This window comes from Salmo salar, chromosome 04 (genome assembly GCF_965601325.2).
Source record: "Salmo salar chromosome 04, fSalSal1, whole genome shotgun sequence".
Lineage (NCBI taxonomy): Eukaryota > Metazoa > Chordata > Actinopteri > Salmoniformes > Salmonidae > Salmo > Salmo salar.
The window spans coordinates 75,064,680-75,082,972 of NC_138294.1; the positions used below are offsets into that span (position 1 = coordinate 75,064,680).

The window sequence follows — 18,293 nt, forward strand, 5'->3', positions numbered from 1 at the left end:
TTATTGTAGCTTGGTCAGGACGTGGCAGAGGGTATTTGTTTTCATGGTTTTGTGTATGTGTTTAGATAGAGGGATATTTTGTGTAGAGTGTTTCTGGGGTTTATTGGTGTAAGTGTCGATGTAAAGGGGGTAGTTGATTTAGGTGGTTTGGGGTGTGTGTGTATTGTAGAGGGGTATTTGATTTATGTGTTCCGGGGTGTTGGGTATGTTCTTGTGGTTGTATTTCTAAGGGGCTGTTCTAGTTTTGTATTTCTGTGTTGGCCTGGTATGACTCTCAATCAGGAACAGCTGTACATCGTTGTTGCTGATTGAGAGTCATACTTAGGTTGCCTGTTTTCACCTGTTAGTTTGTGGGAGATTATGCTGTGTATAGCTTTGTGCCTTACCGGCCTGTTATTCGGCGTTGTGTATACGTGTTTGTTTTGGGTTTTTCCTTCTTTGTCCCAATAAAAGAAGATGAGTGTACATATTCCCGCTGCGTTTTGGTCCTCTCCTTATGACTACCATGACAGGAGGTCCTCGGCTGGCGTGGTTACAGTGTGAGGCCGGTTGGACCTACTGCCAAATTCTCTAAAACAACGGAGGTGGCTTATGGTAGAGAAATTCAAATTAAATTCTCTGGCAACAGCTTTGGTGGACATTCCTGCAGTCAGCATGCCAATTGCACACTCCCTCAAAACTTGAGACATCTGTGACTTTGTGTTGTGTGAAAAATGTTAGAGTGCCCTTTTATTGTCCCCAGCACAAGTTGCACCTGTGTAATGATCATGCTGTTTAATCAGTTTCTTGATATGCCACACCTGTCAGGTGGATGGATTATCTTGGCAAAGGAGAAATGCTCACAAACAGGGATGTAATCTAATTTGTACACAAAATGTTGTGTGAATCAAAAGTTTTTGGTGTCTTTTTCAGCTCATGAAACATGGGAACAACACTTTACATGTTGCTTTCATATTTTTGTTCAGTAGTAAGAAGAATATAATTGAACTTAGCTGAATAAAATAGAAACAATATTTTTCCAATCCCAGAGCGAGTGCGAATATGAAGTGGCTATGTTTAGCGTAAAAGTGATCAATTGAACCAGGTCCTATATGCTAGATTTAGAGTTATTTGGAAACTTTAGTTGTGAATGATAAAAACCTTAGAATGTCATAGAAATCAAAACATATATGGGCTCCATGACCCAACTATAAGATTATAAACAATTGCAAAAAAGTATTGCACTCTGTTCCTTGCCTCAGGCTGCACACAAGGTGTTATCTCATCAAGTGATCATATTTTCACCCATCAGACTTTTCTCAAATTAATCTTGTCTTTACTAATATGTAAAATTGGTTTAAGATTTAGAATGGTCCATTATCAAATGGGCAGGAACAGGGGCAGGGGAAAAATACATGTAATCCGTATGCACTCGAATAGCGAATGGAGGCCGCTTCCCATGGTTTGTTTTTCAATCATGCTGGGTAGGCTACTCCGGTTTTATATTGGAGCATGTGCTTAATATTATCAGCTGAGAAATCAATATATTAGCAGCTGGGATCCTCCTCTTTTTAGTGGTAACCATCAGAACTCTGCGTTCACACGGGATTGCATATAGAAATGTCTGGGTTTTTAAGAATCTTTATTTCACTCCACACATCAACCACTGTTTGAGGAGCATGCAGCCTCTCGCTGAGAGACAGGTGATATTCCACCCAAACTCTGTATGCTATGGGATATCCAACCCTGTTCCTGCAGCTACCCAGTGCTTAATTTGGAAAACCAAGTGAAATCTGCTTGGGAACATCGATAGTAAGATGTTTTCACAACAAAACATATTTCATTAAACTGTTGACAGCTACTCTCTCTGCGCGCTTGAGAAAGGTATGAAGGTGAGAGAAGAGGAGATGGAAACCCATGGTGGTGAGATATGCTGTAGCTAAACGTAATGTGTCAGTCTATTAATTATGAAAATATAAAAAAATCAAAGACTCATGAAAAGAAAGTTTGGAGTGTAGCATAAGGTAAACAGTCCATCCAGTATGCTAATCCAGTATACAGTTCACATATTCAAAAGGTGATTACTAGAATTTGTTTCATTTTGGAGAATATCTTAAATCTATGTTGTTGTTTTTTCTGCCGTGAGTAATATGTGGTAGGGTATTAGGCTATGTATTGTATAATGACACAATCATTATTTTAATTATGTGGGGGGGGGGGGGGGGGGGGGGCTTGGGCTCATATACACTCACCGGCCAGTTTATTAGGTACCGGGTCGGTACCGAGTCGGACTGACATTTGCCTTTAGAACAGTCCATCTCATCCCAAATATTCTCTATTGGGTTGAAGTCTGGGGACTCTCAAGTAAACTGAACTAGCTGTCATGTTCCAGGTGATGTTTTTCCACTCCTCAATTGTCCAGTGTTGGTGATCATGTGCCCATTGGAGCTGCTTCTTCTTGTTTTTAGCTGATAGGAGAGGAACCCGGTGTGGTCTTCCACTGCAATAGGCCATCCGTGACAAGGGTCGACAAGTTGTGCGTTCCGAAATGCCATTCTGCACACCACTGTTGTACTTTCGATTGTATTTGCATTGGTATCAGAGTGGTTAGAGGGACAATAGAGCACTTAGTATCAAGTATCAGGCCATTAGTGACCTGATGGTCGTTAGCGAATTGGCTACTACCAATGCATGTCCAGAGTGCATAAAAGGATATTACCATGACTCAACGGTCATGTGGAATTTGACAACGGTCATGACTCATGACTGTCGGCGTGGTGGTAATACGGTCACCGCAACAGGCCTAAACCCCGAGACAAGAGTTCAATCCCCACGTCTCACCCTTCCTACTACTGTATGTCTGCTCCTCTACCATCTTCCTATCAATTTCTAATCTGTAATTCAGATTAGCAATCTTGTCTCATCTCATCCATATCAATCTCTTCTCAGGTTAAACCAGAGGTGTGAACAATTTCCCTGTTTATATGACGCGTTCTCAACTCTCGGGTGATTTCGTCAAAACCAGAATGCCACAGTAGCGACACACAAGGACAATGGCGTGCATTTCTTCTCAGACGTAGATTGCAAATGTCAGATTGCAATTAAATGAAAGAATAGGCATATCAATGCATGCTGGGAACTTAATAAGCAGGCAATTATTAATTCCAGTGGGTTCGATAAACAAAAATTTGAACAAGAAGCTTCCGTGTTGTGTTCATCTATCTTGCGGCTGTGGTGCTTTGTTTGTGCACAAGTGGTGATCTATAACTGATTACCATCTGATGTGAGAGATGCATTTAATCACAAACGACAGCCAGCGAAATATCAACCTGGCTCCCTGCCAGTGATTGAATATTTCTCAAATTAAACTAATCTACCAATATCAATCAATCAATCAATCAATGCATGCTGACTGCATTAGCTAGTTATCACCAGTGATTTACAATCAGTGCAGTTAACTTAAGGTAGGTAAGACAACCACAAATCACATACATAATGTACATATAAGGTATACATGGTTTTGGTTATCACTAGAATCTGAAAAGTAGTGCCATTGTATGGCTGCTGACTGGGGTCGATGCAGTAAGAATATAATTCCACAGTGATGAATCACACATTCAATGTCTTTACATAAGCCATTACATGAGGAAGTATCTATATTTACGGTTGCATCTGCAGCAGCAGCCTCTGGTTACTAATCTTTTGCGATAAGAGTGAGGTTGGATATTTGATTAAAATAGAGAGTTCAGTATGTCCCTTTCATCCCTACCTTTTATCTGACATGCACGTAAAAAAGAGCTGTCACATACAGTACCAGTCAAAAGGGTTTTTCTTGATTTTTACTATTTTCTACATTGTAGAATTGTGAAGACATCAAAACTATGAAATAACACAAGTGAAAATATATTTTATATTTTTCAAAGTAGCCACCCTTTGTCTTGATGACAGCTTTGCACATTCTTGGCATTCTCTCAACCAGCTTCACCTGGGATGATTTTCCAACAGTCTTGAAAGAGTTCCCACATATGCTGAGCACTGGTTTGCGCTTAGTAAGACTATCATTTGTTTTTCAACAGGACAATGACCCAAAACACACCTCCAGGCTGTGTAAGGGCTATTTGACCAAGAAGGAGAGTGATGGAGTTCTGCATCAGATGACCTGGCCTCCACAATCACCCGACCTCAACCCATTTGAGATGGTTTGGGATGAGTTTGACCGCAGAGTGAAGGAAAAGCAACCAACAAGTTCTCAGCATATGTGGGTACTCCTTCAAGACCGTTGGAAAAACATTCCAGCTGAAGCTGGTTGAGAGAATGCCAAGAGTGTGCAAAGCTGTCATCAAGGTAAAGGGTGGCTACTTTGAAGAATCTAAAATCTAAAATATATTTTGATTTGTTTAACACTTTTTTGGTGACGACATGATTCCATTTGTGTTATTTCATAGTTTTGATGTCTTGATTATTCTACAATGTAGAATTATTCTACAATGTAGAAAATAGTAAAATAAAGAAAAACCCTTGAATGAGTAGGTGTGTGCAAACTTTTGATTTATAACTGTATATGCAGTAGTATTGTATCGATACTAAAAATGCTTATATAACAATGTGTCTAAGAAGTGCAAAACATAAAACATCATACCATACTGTAACAGCACCTAAGAAACATTTAAATGCAATGCATGAACATCCGTAAGTGCTTAAGGAAAAAAAAACATATAGACGTATGCATGTCATTGGCAAACCCTTGCTTATATGTTGACTTGTGAGGAAGATGCTATGTAGCTTTTACACTGTATTGTGCTCTTTATAGAAAGTTAAGGAACAGCTCCTACCACAGAGTTCCATTGCTATGAGACACTTCACTCCACTTTAGTAATTGGAGAAGCACATTGCTTTGCAAGGTGGATTTCACAAGCCCACACGTTCTGCTAGAGAACAGTGTTGAGTTGAACAAAACAGCAAGATGATATTGTGTGTGGTGGTGAGTAATGGACAGTGAGGATGAAGAACATCTTCGATTAACTGGTGGGATTATTTGCCGCTGAGTCATCGCACATGAATGTTCCGGGGAACAAAGCCCCAGCTTATTGGTTTCCTCTCAAACAGCAGCTGATTCATTTCTGAAACGCCACACAAACAACCAGAGCACTGTGTCTATCTAACGCTCTCCAGGACCATAGGTTGACACCATTGCTAAGGCAAATTGTGTTTAGTTTTTATGAAAAGGGGAAGTGAATTACCCTCCTTTCAAATGTCATTGTTTTATTGGGACAGATATAGTGCTTAAAAAAGGGGGAAACCAATGAGAGGTGTGCAGACCGGGTTGAGGAGATCAACATGGGGATTGAAATTCTAAACTCCGTTTTTTCACAGGTCATGCACAGTATGGAGTTGGCTGCGTTAGCGCTAGACCAAACTCAGACAAAAGCAAAACAAATTTGGAGGTAAATTCTCTGGCGGCAAGTCTGTCTGGACCACTTGATGGCCGCCATTAAGGAGGAGTGAGGAACATCTGAGGCCTGTCACAGCTGCCATGTTTGTGGTGCAATTTCAGGCCCCCAAATTAAACAGTGTCCATATGCCTGATGTTCACACCCAATCAATGACCTAATAATGGTCTTAAGGAGAATTCACACGGAGGTCAAGGTGTCCAAACAGTTGGGGACAGCCTGGCTGATTAGGAAACCCTTATTTGCAGCTGCTAAGTGATTGTTGGCACGAGAGAAGGCTAGATCACGGAGACAAAGATGACAATACAACAGTATTTGTGGCCGGGAAATGGTAACATACATGTAAAAAGAACTGGCTTTATCCGCAGGTACTACACTACAATAATTTGATTAAAGGATTCAAAACCCTTGAACTGACATAATAAGTCACAGTGAAAGACTACCTGGGCTTTGGTAATGAAATAAGGTCTTGGCTTGGAAATGAATGGAAGATGAGGACGGGCTAAACTTGAGGGGGTTGGAGAGAATGGGACAGCATGCGTCATCCCTTTGAATGGACACGATCAGCATGGATAAAATTAATTGCCAACCGTCTGATAACCATAGACATAATCTGAAATTAGTAGTGGCTCAATCGCAATGCTCTCTTCACTAATTAATCAATGTAACACTCTTCCTAAACTACTTGTCGCAAGCCTGACATGACAGGCTGGGGGTATATCGATATAACTGGTGTCACTATATGATAAATGATTTGCTGCAGTAAAAACACAAGTTAAGCCAGTTTCATCAAATTAAATTGTATTTGTCAAATGCGCCTAATACAATGGGTGTGGATTTTACTGTGAAAGTACCAGTACCAGATCAATGTGCAGGGGTATGAGGTATTTGAGGTAGATATGTGTACTGAACAAAAATATAAATGCAACATGTAAAGTGTTGGTTCCATGAGCTGAAATAAAATATCCCAGAAATGTTGCATATGCACAAAAAAGCTTATTTCTTTCTAATTTTGTGCACAAATTTGTTTACATCCCCGTTAGTGAGCATTTCTCCTTTGCCCAGATAATCCATCCACCTGACAGGTGTGGCATATCAAGAAGCTGATTAAACAGCATGATCATTACACAGGTGCACCTTTTGCTGGGGACAATAAAAGGCCACTCTAAAATGTGCAGTTGTGTGTTTATGTTAATTTCTCTACCATACGCCGCCTCCAACATAATTTTAGAGAATTTGGCAGTACGTCCAACTGGCCTCACAACCGCAGACCACGTGTAACCATGCCGCCAAGGTCCTCCACATCTGGCTTCTTCACCTGTGGGATCATCTGAGACCAGCCACCCAGACAAGTGATGAAATTGTGTGTTTGCACAACTGAAGAATTTCTCTGCAAACTGTCAGAAACCGTCTCAGGGAAGCTCATCTACGTGCTCGTCGTCCTCACCAGGGTCTTGACCTGACTGCAGTTCGGAGAAGTGTGCTCTTCACAGAGGAATCTCGGTTTCAACCGTACCGGGTAGATGGCACACAGCATGTATGGTGTCGTGTGGGCGACCGGTTTGCTGATGTCAACGTTGTGAACAGAGTGCCCATGGTGGAGGTGGGGTTATGGTATGGGCATGCATAAGCTACGGACAACGAACACAATTGCATTTTATGGATAGCAATTTGAATGCACAGAGATAACGTAATGAGATCCTGAGGCCCATTGTCGTGCCATTCATCCGCCGCCATCACCTCATGTTTCAGCATGATAATGTGCAGCTCCATGTCGCAAGGATCCGTACACAATTCTTGAAAGCTGAAAATGTCCCAGTTCTTCCATGGCCTGTATACTCATCAGACATGCTCATTGGGATGCTTTGGATCGACGTGTACGACAGCGTGTTACAGTTCCCGCCAATATCCATCAACTTCGCAAAGCCATTGAAGAGGAGTGGGACAAGATTCCACAACTCACAATCAACAGCCTGATCAACTCTATGCGAAGAAGATGGTGATCACACCAGATTCTGACTGGTTTCTGATCCACACCCCTACTTTTTTTTGTTAAGGTATTTGTGACCAACAGATTCATATCTGTATTCCCAGTCATGTGAAATCCATAGATTAGAGCCTAATATACTTATTGAAATTGACTGATTTCCTTATATGAACTGTAATTCAGTAAAATCTTTGACATTTTGCATGTTGCGTTTATATTGTTGCTCAATGTACATGAAGACAGGGTAAAGTACTAGCCAATAGGATAGATAATAATATGAGTAAAATAAAGAACAGAGTAGAAGCAGCAGAGTAGCAGCAGCAGATAAACCTTCACGCAAGCTACTGTATATTCCAAGCATTCATAACAGGGCATGATAGTGTCCGCTTTCATAACAGGGCATGATAGTGTCCATTCATTTACGATAATCAGACATGACACCATCTGATATGCAACACACAGGCCAAGACAACATTATGCATCACTGCATTTAGAGTATTAAAGGGACATTACACTCCAAAATCTAAGTTTGTCAGATGTTTTCAATAGTATCCCAATATCAAGATGAATCCACATCCCATACCACCAGTTGTGTACGCCTCAGCTATACACCTCAAGTGAATGGAAAAGATAAGCACAATAAATCTGGAACTTATATGGTTCTCATCTTTCTATTCTTTTTGGACAGTGGCATATCGCTGGAACTACAAAGCAGATGGGCGTGGAGCTGGACTTATCTCAACAGAAGAACACATTTGAGGTCTGAAAACATCTGTTTTTGGTTGGTAATACACTTGGTGCTCTTGAGCCAATAAGGGTCCCCTAAATGGCAAAACTTATTGTCCAGAAATGACCTCATTGGAAAGAAAAGGGCACATCTCCTTGTTAGCCTAAAATTACAGATTGTATTGTATGAGGAAATAAATATATTACTATTATCATAGTGCCTATGAACTGTACAGACGACACACAAAATTTCAGTTAGCAACTAAACTACTATAATGTACCTTTTAATGTAAGTATAATAAGACGGGTACGTACCTTACTGGCCCCAGGCAGCAGGTGCAGTTTGACATACGGATCCGAGAGCCCGTTGTGGTCCATGGGTTTTAGCCCCTGTGGGAGAGACAGACAGAGAAGAGAGTGTCATAAGACTTCACAAGGTAGTACCTGCCAGACATACAAGGCCGCCTGACATCCAATTTAAGTCAAACACTTTTGTTTCTGTCGAGTGCACAACCTCGTCAGAAGAACAAAAGCCATGTCACCTAATTAGAAACTCCAGAGGTGAGACCTGTTCCACGGCTGGCAAAATAACTTTTCCACAAACAAACAATTCCATCTCACTGCCTCAGTCGACTTCAGAATGTGTTGAGGGAAACTAAAATAACGAGTAAATATAACTCTTGTGAAGGTTAGCTCTCTAACAAGAGAACTAAAACGGTTCATATGAAGTACTTGGTCAGCATTCGTGTTAGTAAATCAACTATACTGAACAAAAATATAAACGCAACATGGAACAATTTCAAAGATTTTATTGAGTTACAGTTCATAAAAGGACATCAGTCAATTGAAATGAATTCATTAGGCCCTAATCTATGGATTTCACATGACTGGGAATACAGATTTGCATCTGTTGGTCACAGAAAAGTAGGGGCGTGGATCAGAAAACCAGTCAGTATCTGGTGTGACCACCATTTGCCTCATGCAGCGCGACACATCTCCTTCACATAGAGTTGATCCGGCTGTTGATTGTGGCCTATGGAATGTTGTCCCACTCCTCTTCAATGGCTGTGCGAAGTTGCTGGATATTGTCGGGAACTGGAACACGCTGTCCTACATGTTGATCCAGAGTATCCCAAACTGCTCAATGGGTGACCTATCAGGTCACCAACACAAAATGTGAAGAAATCCAAGGGGTCTAAATACTTTTGCAAGGCACTGTATATTTCCCTATTTCAACCAAACGCCATTGATGTGCAGCATCAGCTACTGCGGCAGTGAACGGAGTTGCCCATCCTTGTACTAGGGCATTGTCAGATGGACATGTATTAATATTTGAAGTTACAATAAACAGATTGTTGTAACTCTTAGTTGTTTGTGACTTGTTTGCAATTGCCTAGTGTCAGCTGAATCAAACTTGTACTTTTTCTCTCTCTCCCCCTCTGTTAAGTTTAACTGTGTATGTGGGTGCGTGCGCTCGCACGTGTCTATCCGTCTGCGTCAGTGCTATCCTATCTCCCAAACTTATTTGCTCAGCCATGTGTGGGATGAACATTCTTCAGTGTGTGTGTGGCATTTCTCTCCCAACACAGAGCAACACTTGTCAGAACCACAAATGGTAATGAACGTTTTTTTGATCCCCATGAGTTTCGGGTGAACAAGTGCAAAGTTAATATTTCTATTTTCATGAGGCGGCTACTCGTCTGCAAAACCTTTTATACATATTTGTGTGTGCCTAATCAAAAACTCATGTCACATTCCAATTCCACATCAAAACTAAACCTATGAAAACTTTAACAACAAAAAAGCTTGAAATATGATTGTAGGACTGAGCGGAGCAGGAGGGAATGAGTGTTTTTTCTCTGTTCCTACGTCGCTTCCTCTTAGCAATCATTTGTTGGAGGTCCATTACTGCCTCTACTCTCTACGCTCTGAGCCTTTCCTCCTTTCATTCGCAGCGAACAGCATCTCATCTCCTCTACAAAGCCCCAGGTTGAGTCAGATGTTTGTGTGGGACACAGATGGTTGTTCTCTTTGATAGTGCAGCGGGGCAAGTGTCTCCCCATTGTGCGAGCGGCTTGCTCCACAAATGTGAATTGATAGGATCTGTCGTGGAATTGCGCCAGGCAACAAAAAGGCTCCCAACACACACTTGTGGGCCCCACTACTCCAAGTTATTTGATGTTATGTTCTACTGTAGATACCACTACCAGTCTTTGGGCTGAACCCAATAGCATTCAGACACTTTGGAAATTGCTGTCTACAAGTAGCATGAAATATCAGCTTTGCATTTGAACGGCAGCTCAAGGCTGATGTATTGAGTACCATGTAGTGTTTAGTGAGTGAATGCTTCCCTAGGTAAATTGCTTTGTTCATGGTTTAAACAGCTAGCTGGCTGACATACAGTATGAGGCTAGGGGTGCTCCTTCACTCTGTTACATCGCTGAAGAGCAATAGATCAATAGCTTTGAGGCACTATGATACTGTGTTCTTGCACTGTCACCAGAGTTAGGGTTAATTCCACAAATTAAATTCCCTCTCCCTGTAAATTCCATTTAACTCAATTCAAACTCCAGTTCAGTCTTTGAATTCAGAGATAATTAAATTCCTCTAAATTCCAATGGTAGGTACGTTCCCAAAATTCCAATTCAATTCCCGCAGGCTTTCAGGATGATAATGTCACTGTTCAGACAGGCTAGCTATACTGGAAATATAGAAATACTAGTTGAAATGATTTAAAACAAATCCTGTACTCCATTTTTTATACTAATTGCCTTACTTCCATCAATTCAAGATTAAATATTTGTACAGTTACAATTCAATTTCAATTGAAATAGTCCAAACAGTCTAATCCCAATTCAATAACTTAAAGAATGTTGACATTTGAATTGAATTCAACATAAATTCTCCACTTCATGAGTGAATTTAATTGGAATTTCAAATTAAATTGGAATTCACCCAAACCCTGACTGTTAGGCTGTATGGGTGGAAGCATTACACACATGGCGAGGTAACACTCAACCAAAGCTCCCTGTGCAGCTACAACCTCCTCTACCTAGTTCTTCCTTACAGAAGAAAGACTAGCCCAGTCAACCGAAACAGAAGCAAGCGAGATCAGGCTTGTGAGCGAGATCAGAATAGTTCCACCAGGCTAGAGGAGGACCAGACATGGGCCCTGGTCTGAAATACCTGGACATCTGGTTAAGTGTTCTACAGGATACCAGGTATGATGGCCCGAGTTGAGCCATGAATGTCTCATTTAGAAAATGGTTGTAATCAAGCCTGAGAGGCCATCATCGAATGACCAACTACAACCAAAGCTGAAATGCTTTCATCATCTAACAATTTTTTGTCATTTCTTTATAGTAAAGACAGGGAATAGGCTATATCATACATATTTTCCCATTAAAACTTGAAACTATGGCACTAAAAAATGGAAGTTGATTGAAGGGACTGACATAGATACTATCTCCCTCCGTGGCGGTTACCACCCCACTGACCTTCTAAACTTTAAACTGGGCAGAGATGCATTATGTGGGTTTGGTGTCGGATGAACAGACTACTGCATGATCGCGGCCCTGATTGCCTAAGCCACCAGTGAATAGCCGGTTGATCATAATTATGGGGAAATGGGGGGAGATGACGGTTATGAAAGGCAGATGAGCACCATGCATCAGTGTATCCACACACCTCACACATTCATTCCCCTTGATGCTGCCTTTGTGTGTCGTGCCTGTGTCTCCGCCTCCCTCCGGCCCCTTTCCCCACATGCCTGGAAGTGTCTGTGAATTTGTTGAATCAAGTCAAGTCCCCTTTATCTCTAATACTACCCTTCGCTCCTTCATCTCCTTACGAAGAGGCGAGGAGGTGTGTGTGGTTGAGCAAGGCAGAATACATGTTTGTGAATGTAGGGATTAGTTTCAGTGAAATGCTGGAGGGAATTGGAGGGATGTAAGAAGTCTTGTAGATAACCTAAGCTTCATGGCCAGCCTAGACTTCCAAAGCTAGTTTTCAGACTTCCCCTCCCCACTTAGACCACTTCCAGACAGTCCTAGCAAAATTCTTGCTTGAGAAATGACTCTATGCTAAGAACCTATTTTTTTCTTTTTACTATTTTAATTAGAGAAAAAAAATCACAGTAAGGTACTTAATTGTTACCTCAAAATTATTTGATATTGAGGTAACAATGGCTGCATTGGACCTTTATAGTCAATACACTCACTGTTTTTCTGACCTATTTATCAAAGAAGCCACAGGCAGCTGCTGCAAAGTATGCATACCTTTATCTTGCAGCTCGTGTGGGATGCACACAACTGCCGCAAAAAACGCTTTTTGAAAAACTGAAAAAAGTCTAATCTATCTCAGATATCAAAAAACTAAAACTAACCCCACTGTTTGCTTAAAACATAAATGTTGTTAATACATTCTGTCTAGCATCTGTGCTACATCTGGAGACCCCTTTCTCCGTCGCTGCATGTTGGCCTTATTCCCTGGCCACATTTAACTGTCTCTGGCATATATCTTTGTTAGCATATCTGACTGGCCTGTGATAATGGAATAGATGAGGTGGGGTGGAGATCCCAGCCCGCGGGGAGCTGAACCCAGAGTAACAGTCAGGGTGGGGTTAAGAGATAATTTATGCTTGATCTGAAAATGTGGTCGTAGGTGCAGTATGGATAGTGTGACGCAATTGCAGAGCCTCCGGAGGCAGGCAGAGGCCAAATTTTGTAACAATGCAAAGGGCTCCATACAGCTCCGCATTGACATGATTGCTTGATGGTAGGTGGGGGCGGGAGGTCCAGTATAAACACAAACTCACTTCCTTGACAACTTCCTTTGCAACAGCTCTCCGCTGCTCGGTGAAGAGCGAGAAGAATGAACGCCCTGACTTCTACAGAGCCGTATCACCCTAAATGCTGGACGGCCAATGCAGATGTCGGATTGACCATGCAGAGCCTTTAACTTATAAAGAAATTAAATTCGCTTTGTGTTTTTTTCCTAAGCCACGATACTAACAAGTATTGCGATACTGGTTACGTCCCGGCCCAAATGTATAGTATACTGTAGGATGTACGCCCACTTTAGAAAGGCTCTATTTTCTCTCTTTCTTAAAACTGCTTGTAAGAATTTCACAGCATTTGGCACATGTGATTTGATTTGAAAGGCTCCACTACTTTACCTGTTGATTCATAGACTTTCAGGTACTACACCTAAACTTACACCGATAAAAAAGCATACACCGTACCCTCAGCCTGAATCTGGCACTGAATGGTGTGGCTGTTGAACAAATTGAGGACAGTTGCTCTCCAGTCTGCAGGAACTACATTTACATTTTAGTCATTTAGCAGACGCTCTTATCCAGAGCGACTTACAGTAGTGAATGCATACATTTCATACATTTTCATTTCATGCATTTATTTTATTTTTTATAAAAAAAATAATAATTGTACTGGCCCCCCGTGGGAACTGAACCCACAACCCTGACGTTGCACACACCATGCTGGCATTGCAAACACCATGCTCTACCAACTGAACTCACATCCATACCCCCTCCCCCCTTAGATCAGGGATGGACAACTGGTGGTTCCTGCAGACCCGCGAGCAGCTGCGGCCCCTCATGATGAGTTCAGATTTTTTGTGGCCCCTAAACCAATCAAAGTTAGCCATCCCTGCCTTAGATTGTAAACTGTCATGTTCAAAACATACACTGTAGATTTAATGGTTGTAAAGATGGGGAGAGGTCTGTCCGTGATAAAGAGATGCTCTGCTTTTTTGACACCACAAAGCAAGTCCTGCAGGCTCTAGTTTCATCTTATCTTGATTATTGTCCAGTCATATGGTCAAGTGCTGCAAAGAAGGACCTAGTTAAGCTGCAGCTGGCCCAGAACAGAGCGGCATGTTTTGCTCTTCATCGTAATCAGAGGGCTAACATCAATACAATGAATGCCAGTCTCTCTTGGCTAAGAGTTGTGGAAAGACTGATTTTCAATGTACCAATTCCATGGCACATGGTTTATGAATTGACACGCAAAAATGACGCCGGATTCAAAACATTGAATTTTTCAATTTAAATTATACAAAATTCTTGCAACCAATAGAATGTTTTATATATGGGGGATACAATCTTCCCAGCTCTGCAGATTTAGCTGTGAGGAGGCAGAGTCATTAGATCATTTATTTTGGTACAGTCCACATGTAGCTCGTTTTTGGTCACAGGTCCAGGAATGGCTGAACAATTGCAACATTTACCTAGAACTAACGCTGCAGATAGCAATACTGGGTGATTTGAAAAGTCATAGTCAATCAATCAATAATAATCATTATTTTTGCAAAAATGTTTCTTTAATTTACAATCTGCTGAAACTATGAGAAGCACAGTTGAAAAATATATGGCAAATAACACCATCCATTTTGGATTTCTAAGCGATAGATGGGAGGGGTTGAATGGAGCTGAAGGGTAGGACTAATAACAACAAGATAACAAATGTAAAACTTACGGGGTCTGTAAAATGTATATAGGTTCAGAACTTTTGTGAAATAGCAGATACAAATAGAAATAAAACTGGATGGACATTAGAAATAAAGGAAGGCCAGGACTAAAAACAAACAAAATATAACTATTGTAAAATAGGTTGTGTCTGTAAAATGTGTATAGTATGAATAAACAGAAGGTAGAAGCCTAAGTGTTTTTGTTTATTAGTTTACTCCAATTGGGGGAGGGGTTGTAGAGTTTGCGGGGAATAATAAAGGTATATACAAAAAAAAGTGTACATGTGTATATACAGTTGAAGTCAGAAGTTTACATACACTTAGGTTGGAGTCATTAAAACTCGTTTTTCAACCACTTCACAAATTTCTTGTTAACAAACTATAGTTTTGGCAAGTCGGTTAGGACATCTACTTTGTGCATGACACAAGTAATTTTTCCAACAATTGTTTACAGACAGATTATTTCACTTATAATTCACTGTATCACAATTCCAGTGGGTCAGAAGTTTACATACACTAAGTTGACTGTGCCTTTAAACAGCTTCGAAAATTCCCGAAAATGATGTCATGGCTTTAGAAGCTTCTGATAGGCTAATTGACATCAATTGAGTCAATTGGAGGTGTACCAAGGCCTACCTTCAAACTCAGTGCCTCTTTGCTTGACATCATGGGAAAATCAAAAGAAATCAGCCAAGACATCAGAAAAAAATTGTAGACCTCCACAAGTTTGGTTCATCCTTGGGAGCAATTTCCAAACGCCTGAAGGTACCATGTTCATCTGTACAAACAATAGTACGCAAGTATAAACACCATGGGACCACGCAGCCGTCATACCGCTCAGGAAGGAGACGCGTTCTGCCTCCTAGAGATGAAGGTACTTTGGTGCGAAAAGTGCAAATCAATCCCAGAACAGCAGCAAAGGACCTTGTGAAGATGCTGGAGGAAACAGGTACAAAAGTATCTACATCCACAGTGAAACGAGTCCTATATCGACATGACCTGAAAGGCTGCCCAACAAGGAAGATGCCACTGCTCCAAAACAGCCATAAAAAAGCCAGACTATGGTTTGCAACTGCACATGGGGACAAAGATCGTACTTTTTGGAGAAATGTCCTCTGGTCTGATGAAACAAAAATAGAACTGTTTGGCATCATTATGTTTTGAGGAAAAAGAGGGAAGCTTGCAAGCCGAAGAACACCATCCCAACCGTGAAGCACGGGGGTGGCAGCGTCATGTTGTGGGGGGGCTTTTCTGCAGGAGGGACTGGTGCACTTCACAAAATAGATGGCATCGTGAGGCAGGAAAATTATGTGGATATATTGAAGCAACATCTGAAGACAGTCAGGAAGTTAAAGCTTGGTCGCAAATGGGTCTTCCAAATTGACAATGACCCCAAGCATACTTCCAAAGTTGTGGCAAAATGGCTTAAGGACAACAAAGTCAAGGTATTGGAGTGACCATCACAAAGCCCTGACCTCAATCCCATAGAAAATTTGTGGGCAGAACTGAAAAAGCGTGTGCGAGCAAGGAGGCCGACAAACCTGATTCAGTTACACCAGCTCTGTCAGGAGGAATGGGCCAAAATTCACCCAACTTATTGTGGGAAGCTTGTGGAAGGCTACCCGAAACGTTTGACCCAAGTTAAACAATTTAAAGGCAATGCTACCAAATACTAATTGAGTGTATGTAAATTTATGACCCACTGGGAATGTGATGAAAGAAATAAATAATTCTCTACTATTATTCTGACATTTCACATTAAAATAAAATGGTGATCCCAACTGACCTAAAACAGGGAATCTTTACTAGGATTAAAAGTCAGGAATTGTGAATAACCGAGTTTAAATGTATTTGGCTAAGGTGTATGTAAACTTCCAACTTCAACTGTATGTATGTATGTATGTATGTATGTATGTATGTATGTATGTATGTATGTATGTATGTATGTATGTATGTATGTATGTATGTATGTATGTATGTATGTATGTATGTATATATACCCCAAAAATATGAGGGATTGGAAATGATGCAATTACATTGATGGAAGCAACAATCTATCCACAATAATTAAGTTGATCCAAAAAAAGTATAAAAAGACAAATAAAGAAGAAAATATAAAAAATAAACAAAGGCTGACTACATCAGTTCATGTTTTTAGAAGAAACATTGTGTTGGAAATTCCTAATTATTTGCATCGATACACACAGCACTTACAGACAAACTTACCCCACCAGACATGCCTCCAGGTTTCTTCTCACAGTCCCCAGGTCCAGAACAAATTTAAGGAAATGTACAGTATTATACAGAGCTATGATTGCATGGAACTCCCTTCCATCTCATATAGTGAACAGCAAACCTGGTTTCAAAAAACAAATGCCTCATGTTTTGAGGGCGTGTGTAATTGATGTAATTGATGATGATCCCAAGATGGCGTAGCAGTTCAGACGTCCTTTGTCTTCCTCTTGTCGTGTCCCGTATATATATATATATATTTACATATTTTCTTCGCATATATTTTTACATATTCTTTTTCTAAAAACTCAACCTCAAAACACTCTCCTGCAACCCGCCTCACCAATTTAAAAAAAGTATTATTTACCTCAAATCTGAAATCCACAACAGAAGCTAGCCAGAGGTTAGCCAGTTCACTGGCTAACGTTGTAGTTCAGCTAGCCACGGTTAGCGGTCCTCAGCTATCCATTAGCTCGAAAAGCTATTGCCAATTTTTGTACAGCGCCACTCCGACCAGAGCTTACCGGACCTATTCTCTCTCCATATACCTGGATTTCTACCACAGGCTCTGGACATTTACACCTGGATCTTGCAGCTAGCTAGCTGCTACCTGAGTGACTATTGGCAACGTTGGTCCCGGAGTTAACATAAATTATTCCGGAGCTAGCCAGCTGAAGCGTTTCATCAGCCACTCCTGGGCTATTCCGGAGCTAGCCAGCTGAAGAGTTCCATCAGCCTCTCCTGGGCTACAATCACCTATCCGGACCCGTTTTACTGCCGATGCGGAGCCCCATCGGGCCTTCACAACTGGACTACCGACGTTATCTGCCCGAGGGAGTTATCCAACTGGCCCCTCCGTCACGACGTAACCCGAATGCCCATCTGTGGCCCGCTAATCGTTAGCTGTCTTATTGGCTGCTATCTGAATAGGTCTATCGGACAATTTTCTTGGGCCACTATAACTAACTATTTTGCCAATTGGACTGGTCCCCCCTACCACACGGAACCCCACTAATCTACAGACAGAATCGCACGAGGTGGCTAAAAACAGACCTCCTCCATCTTCTACCAGCTTGCTACCTATGGCTCGGCTAGCTATCTAACTCTCACTGGACCCTTTGATCACTCGGCTAAGCATGCCTCTCCTTAATGTCAATATACCTTGTCCATTGCTGTTCTGGTTAGTGTTTATTGGCTTATCTAGCCCTGCTCATTATACCTTATCCAACCTCTCAGTTCCTCCACCCACACATGCTATGACATCTTCTGGTTTCAATGATGTTTCTAGAGACAATATCTCTCTCATCATCACTAAATGCCTAGGTTTACCTCCACTGTACTCACATCCTACCATACCTTTGTCTGTACATTATACCATGAAGCTATTTTTTCGCCCCAGAAACCTGCTACTTTTTCTCTCTATTCCGGACGTC

The 18,293-nt window shown here is 41.3% G+C and overlaps 1 protein-coding gene across 1 annotated transcript in view; it reads right to left on the minus strand.

Annotated features, from left to right (window-relative positions):
- LOC106603746 (double C2-like domain-containing protein beta) overlaps window positions 1-18,293 on the minus strand; it is a 185,487-nt gene that overhangs the window by 54,465 nt on the left and 112,729 nt on the right. The window contains exon 3 of the mRNA XM_014197802.3: window positions 8,458-8,532. Coding sequence (XP_014053277.1) covers window positions 8,458-8,532 — 75 coding nt within the window. The remainder of the gene's footprint in view (window positions 1-8,457; window positions 8,533-18,293) is intronic.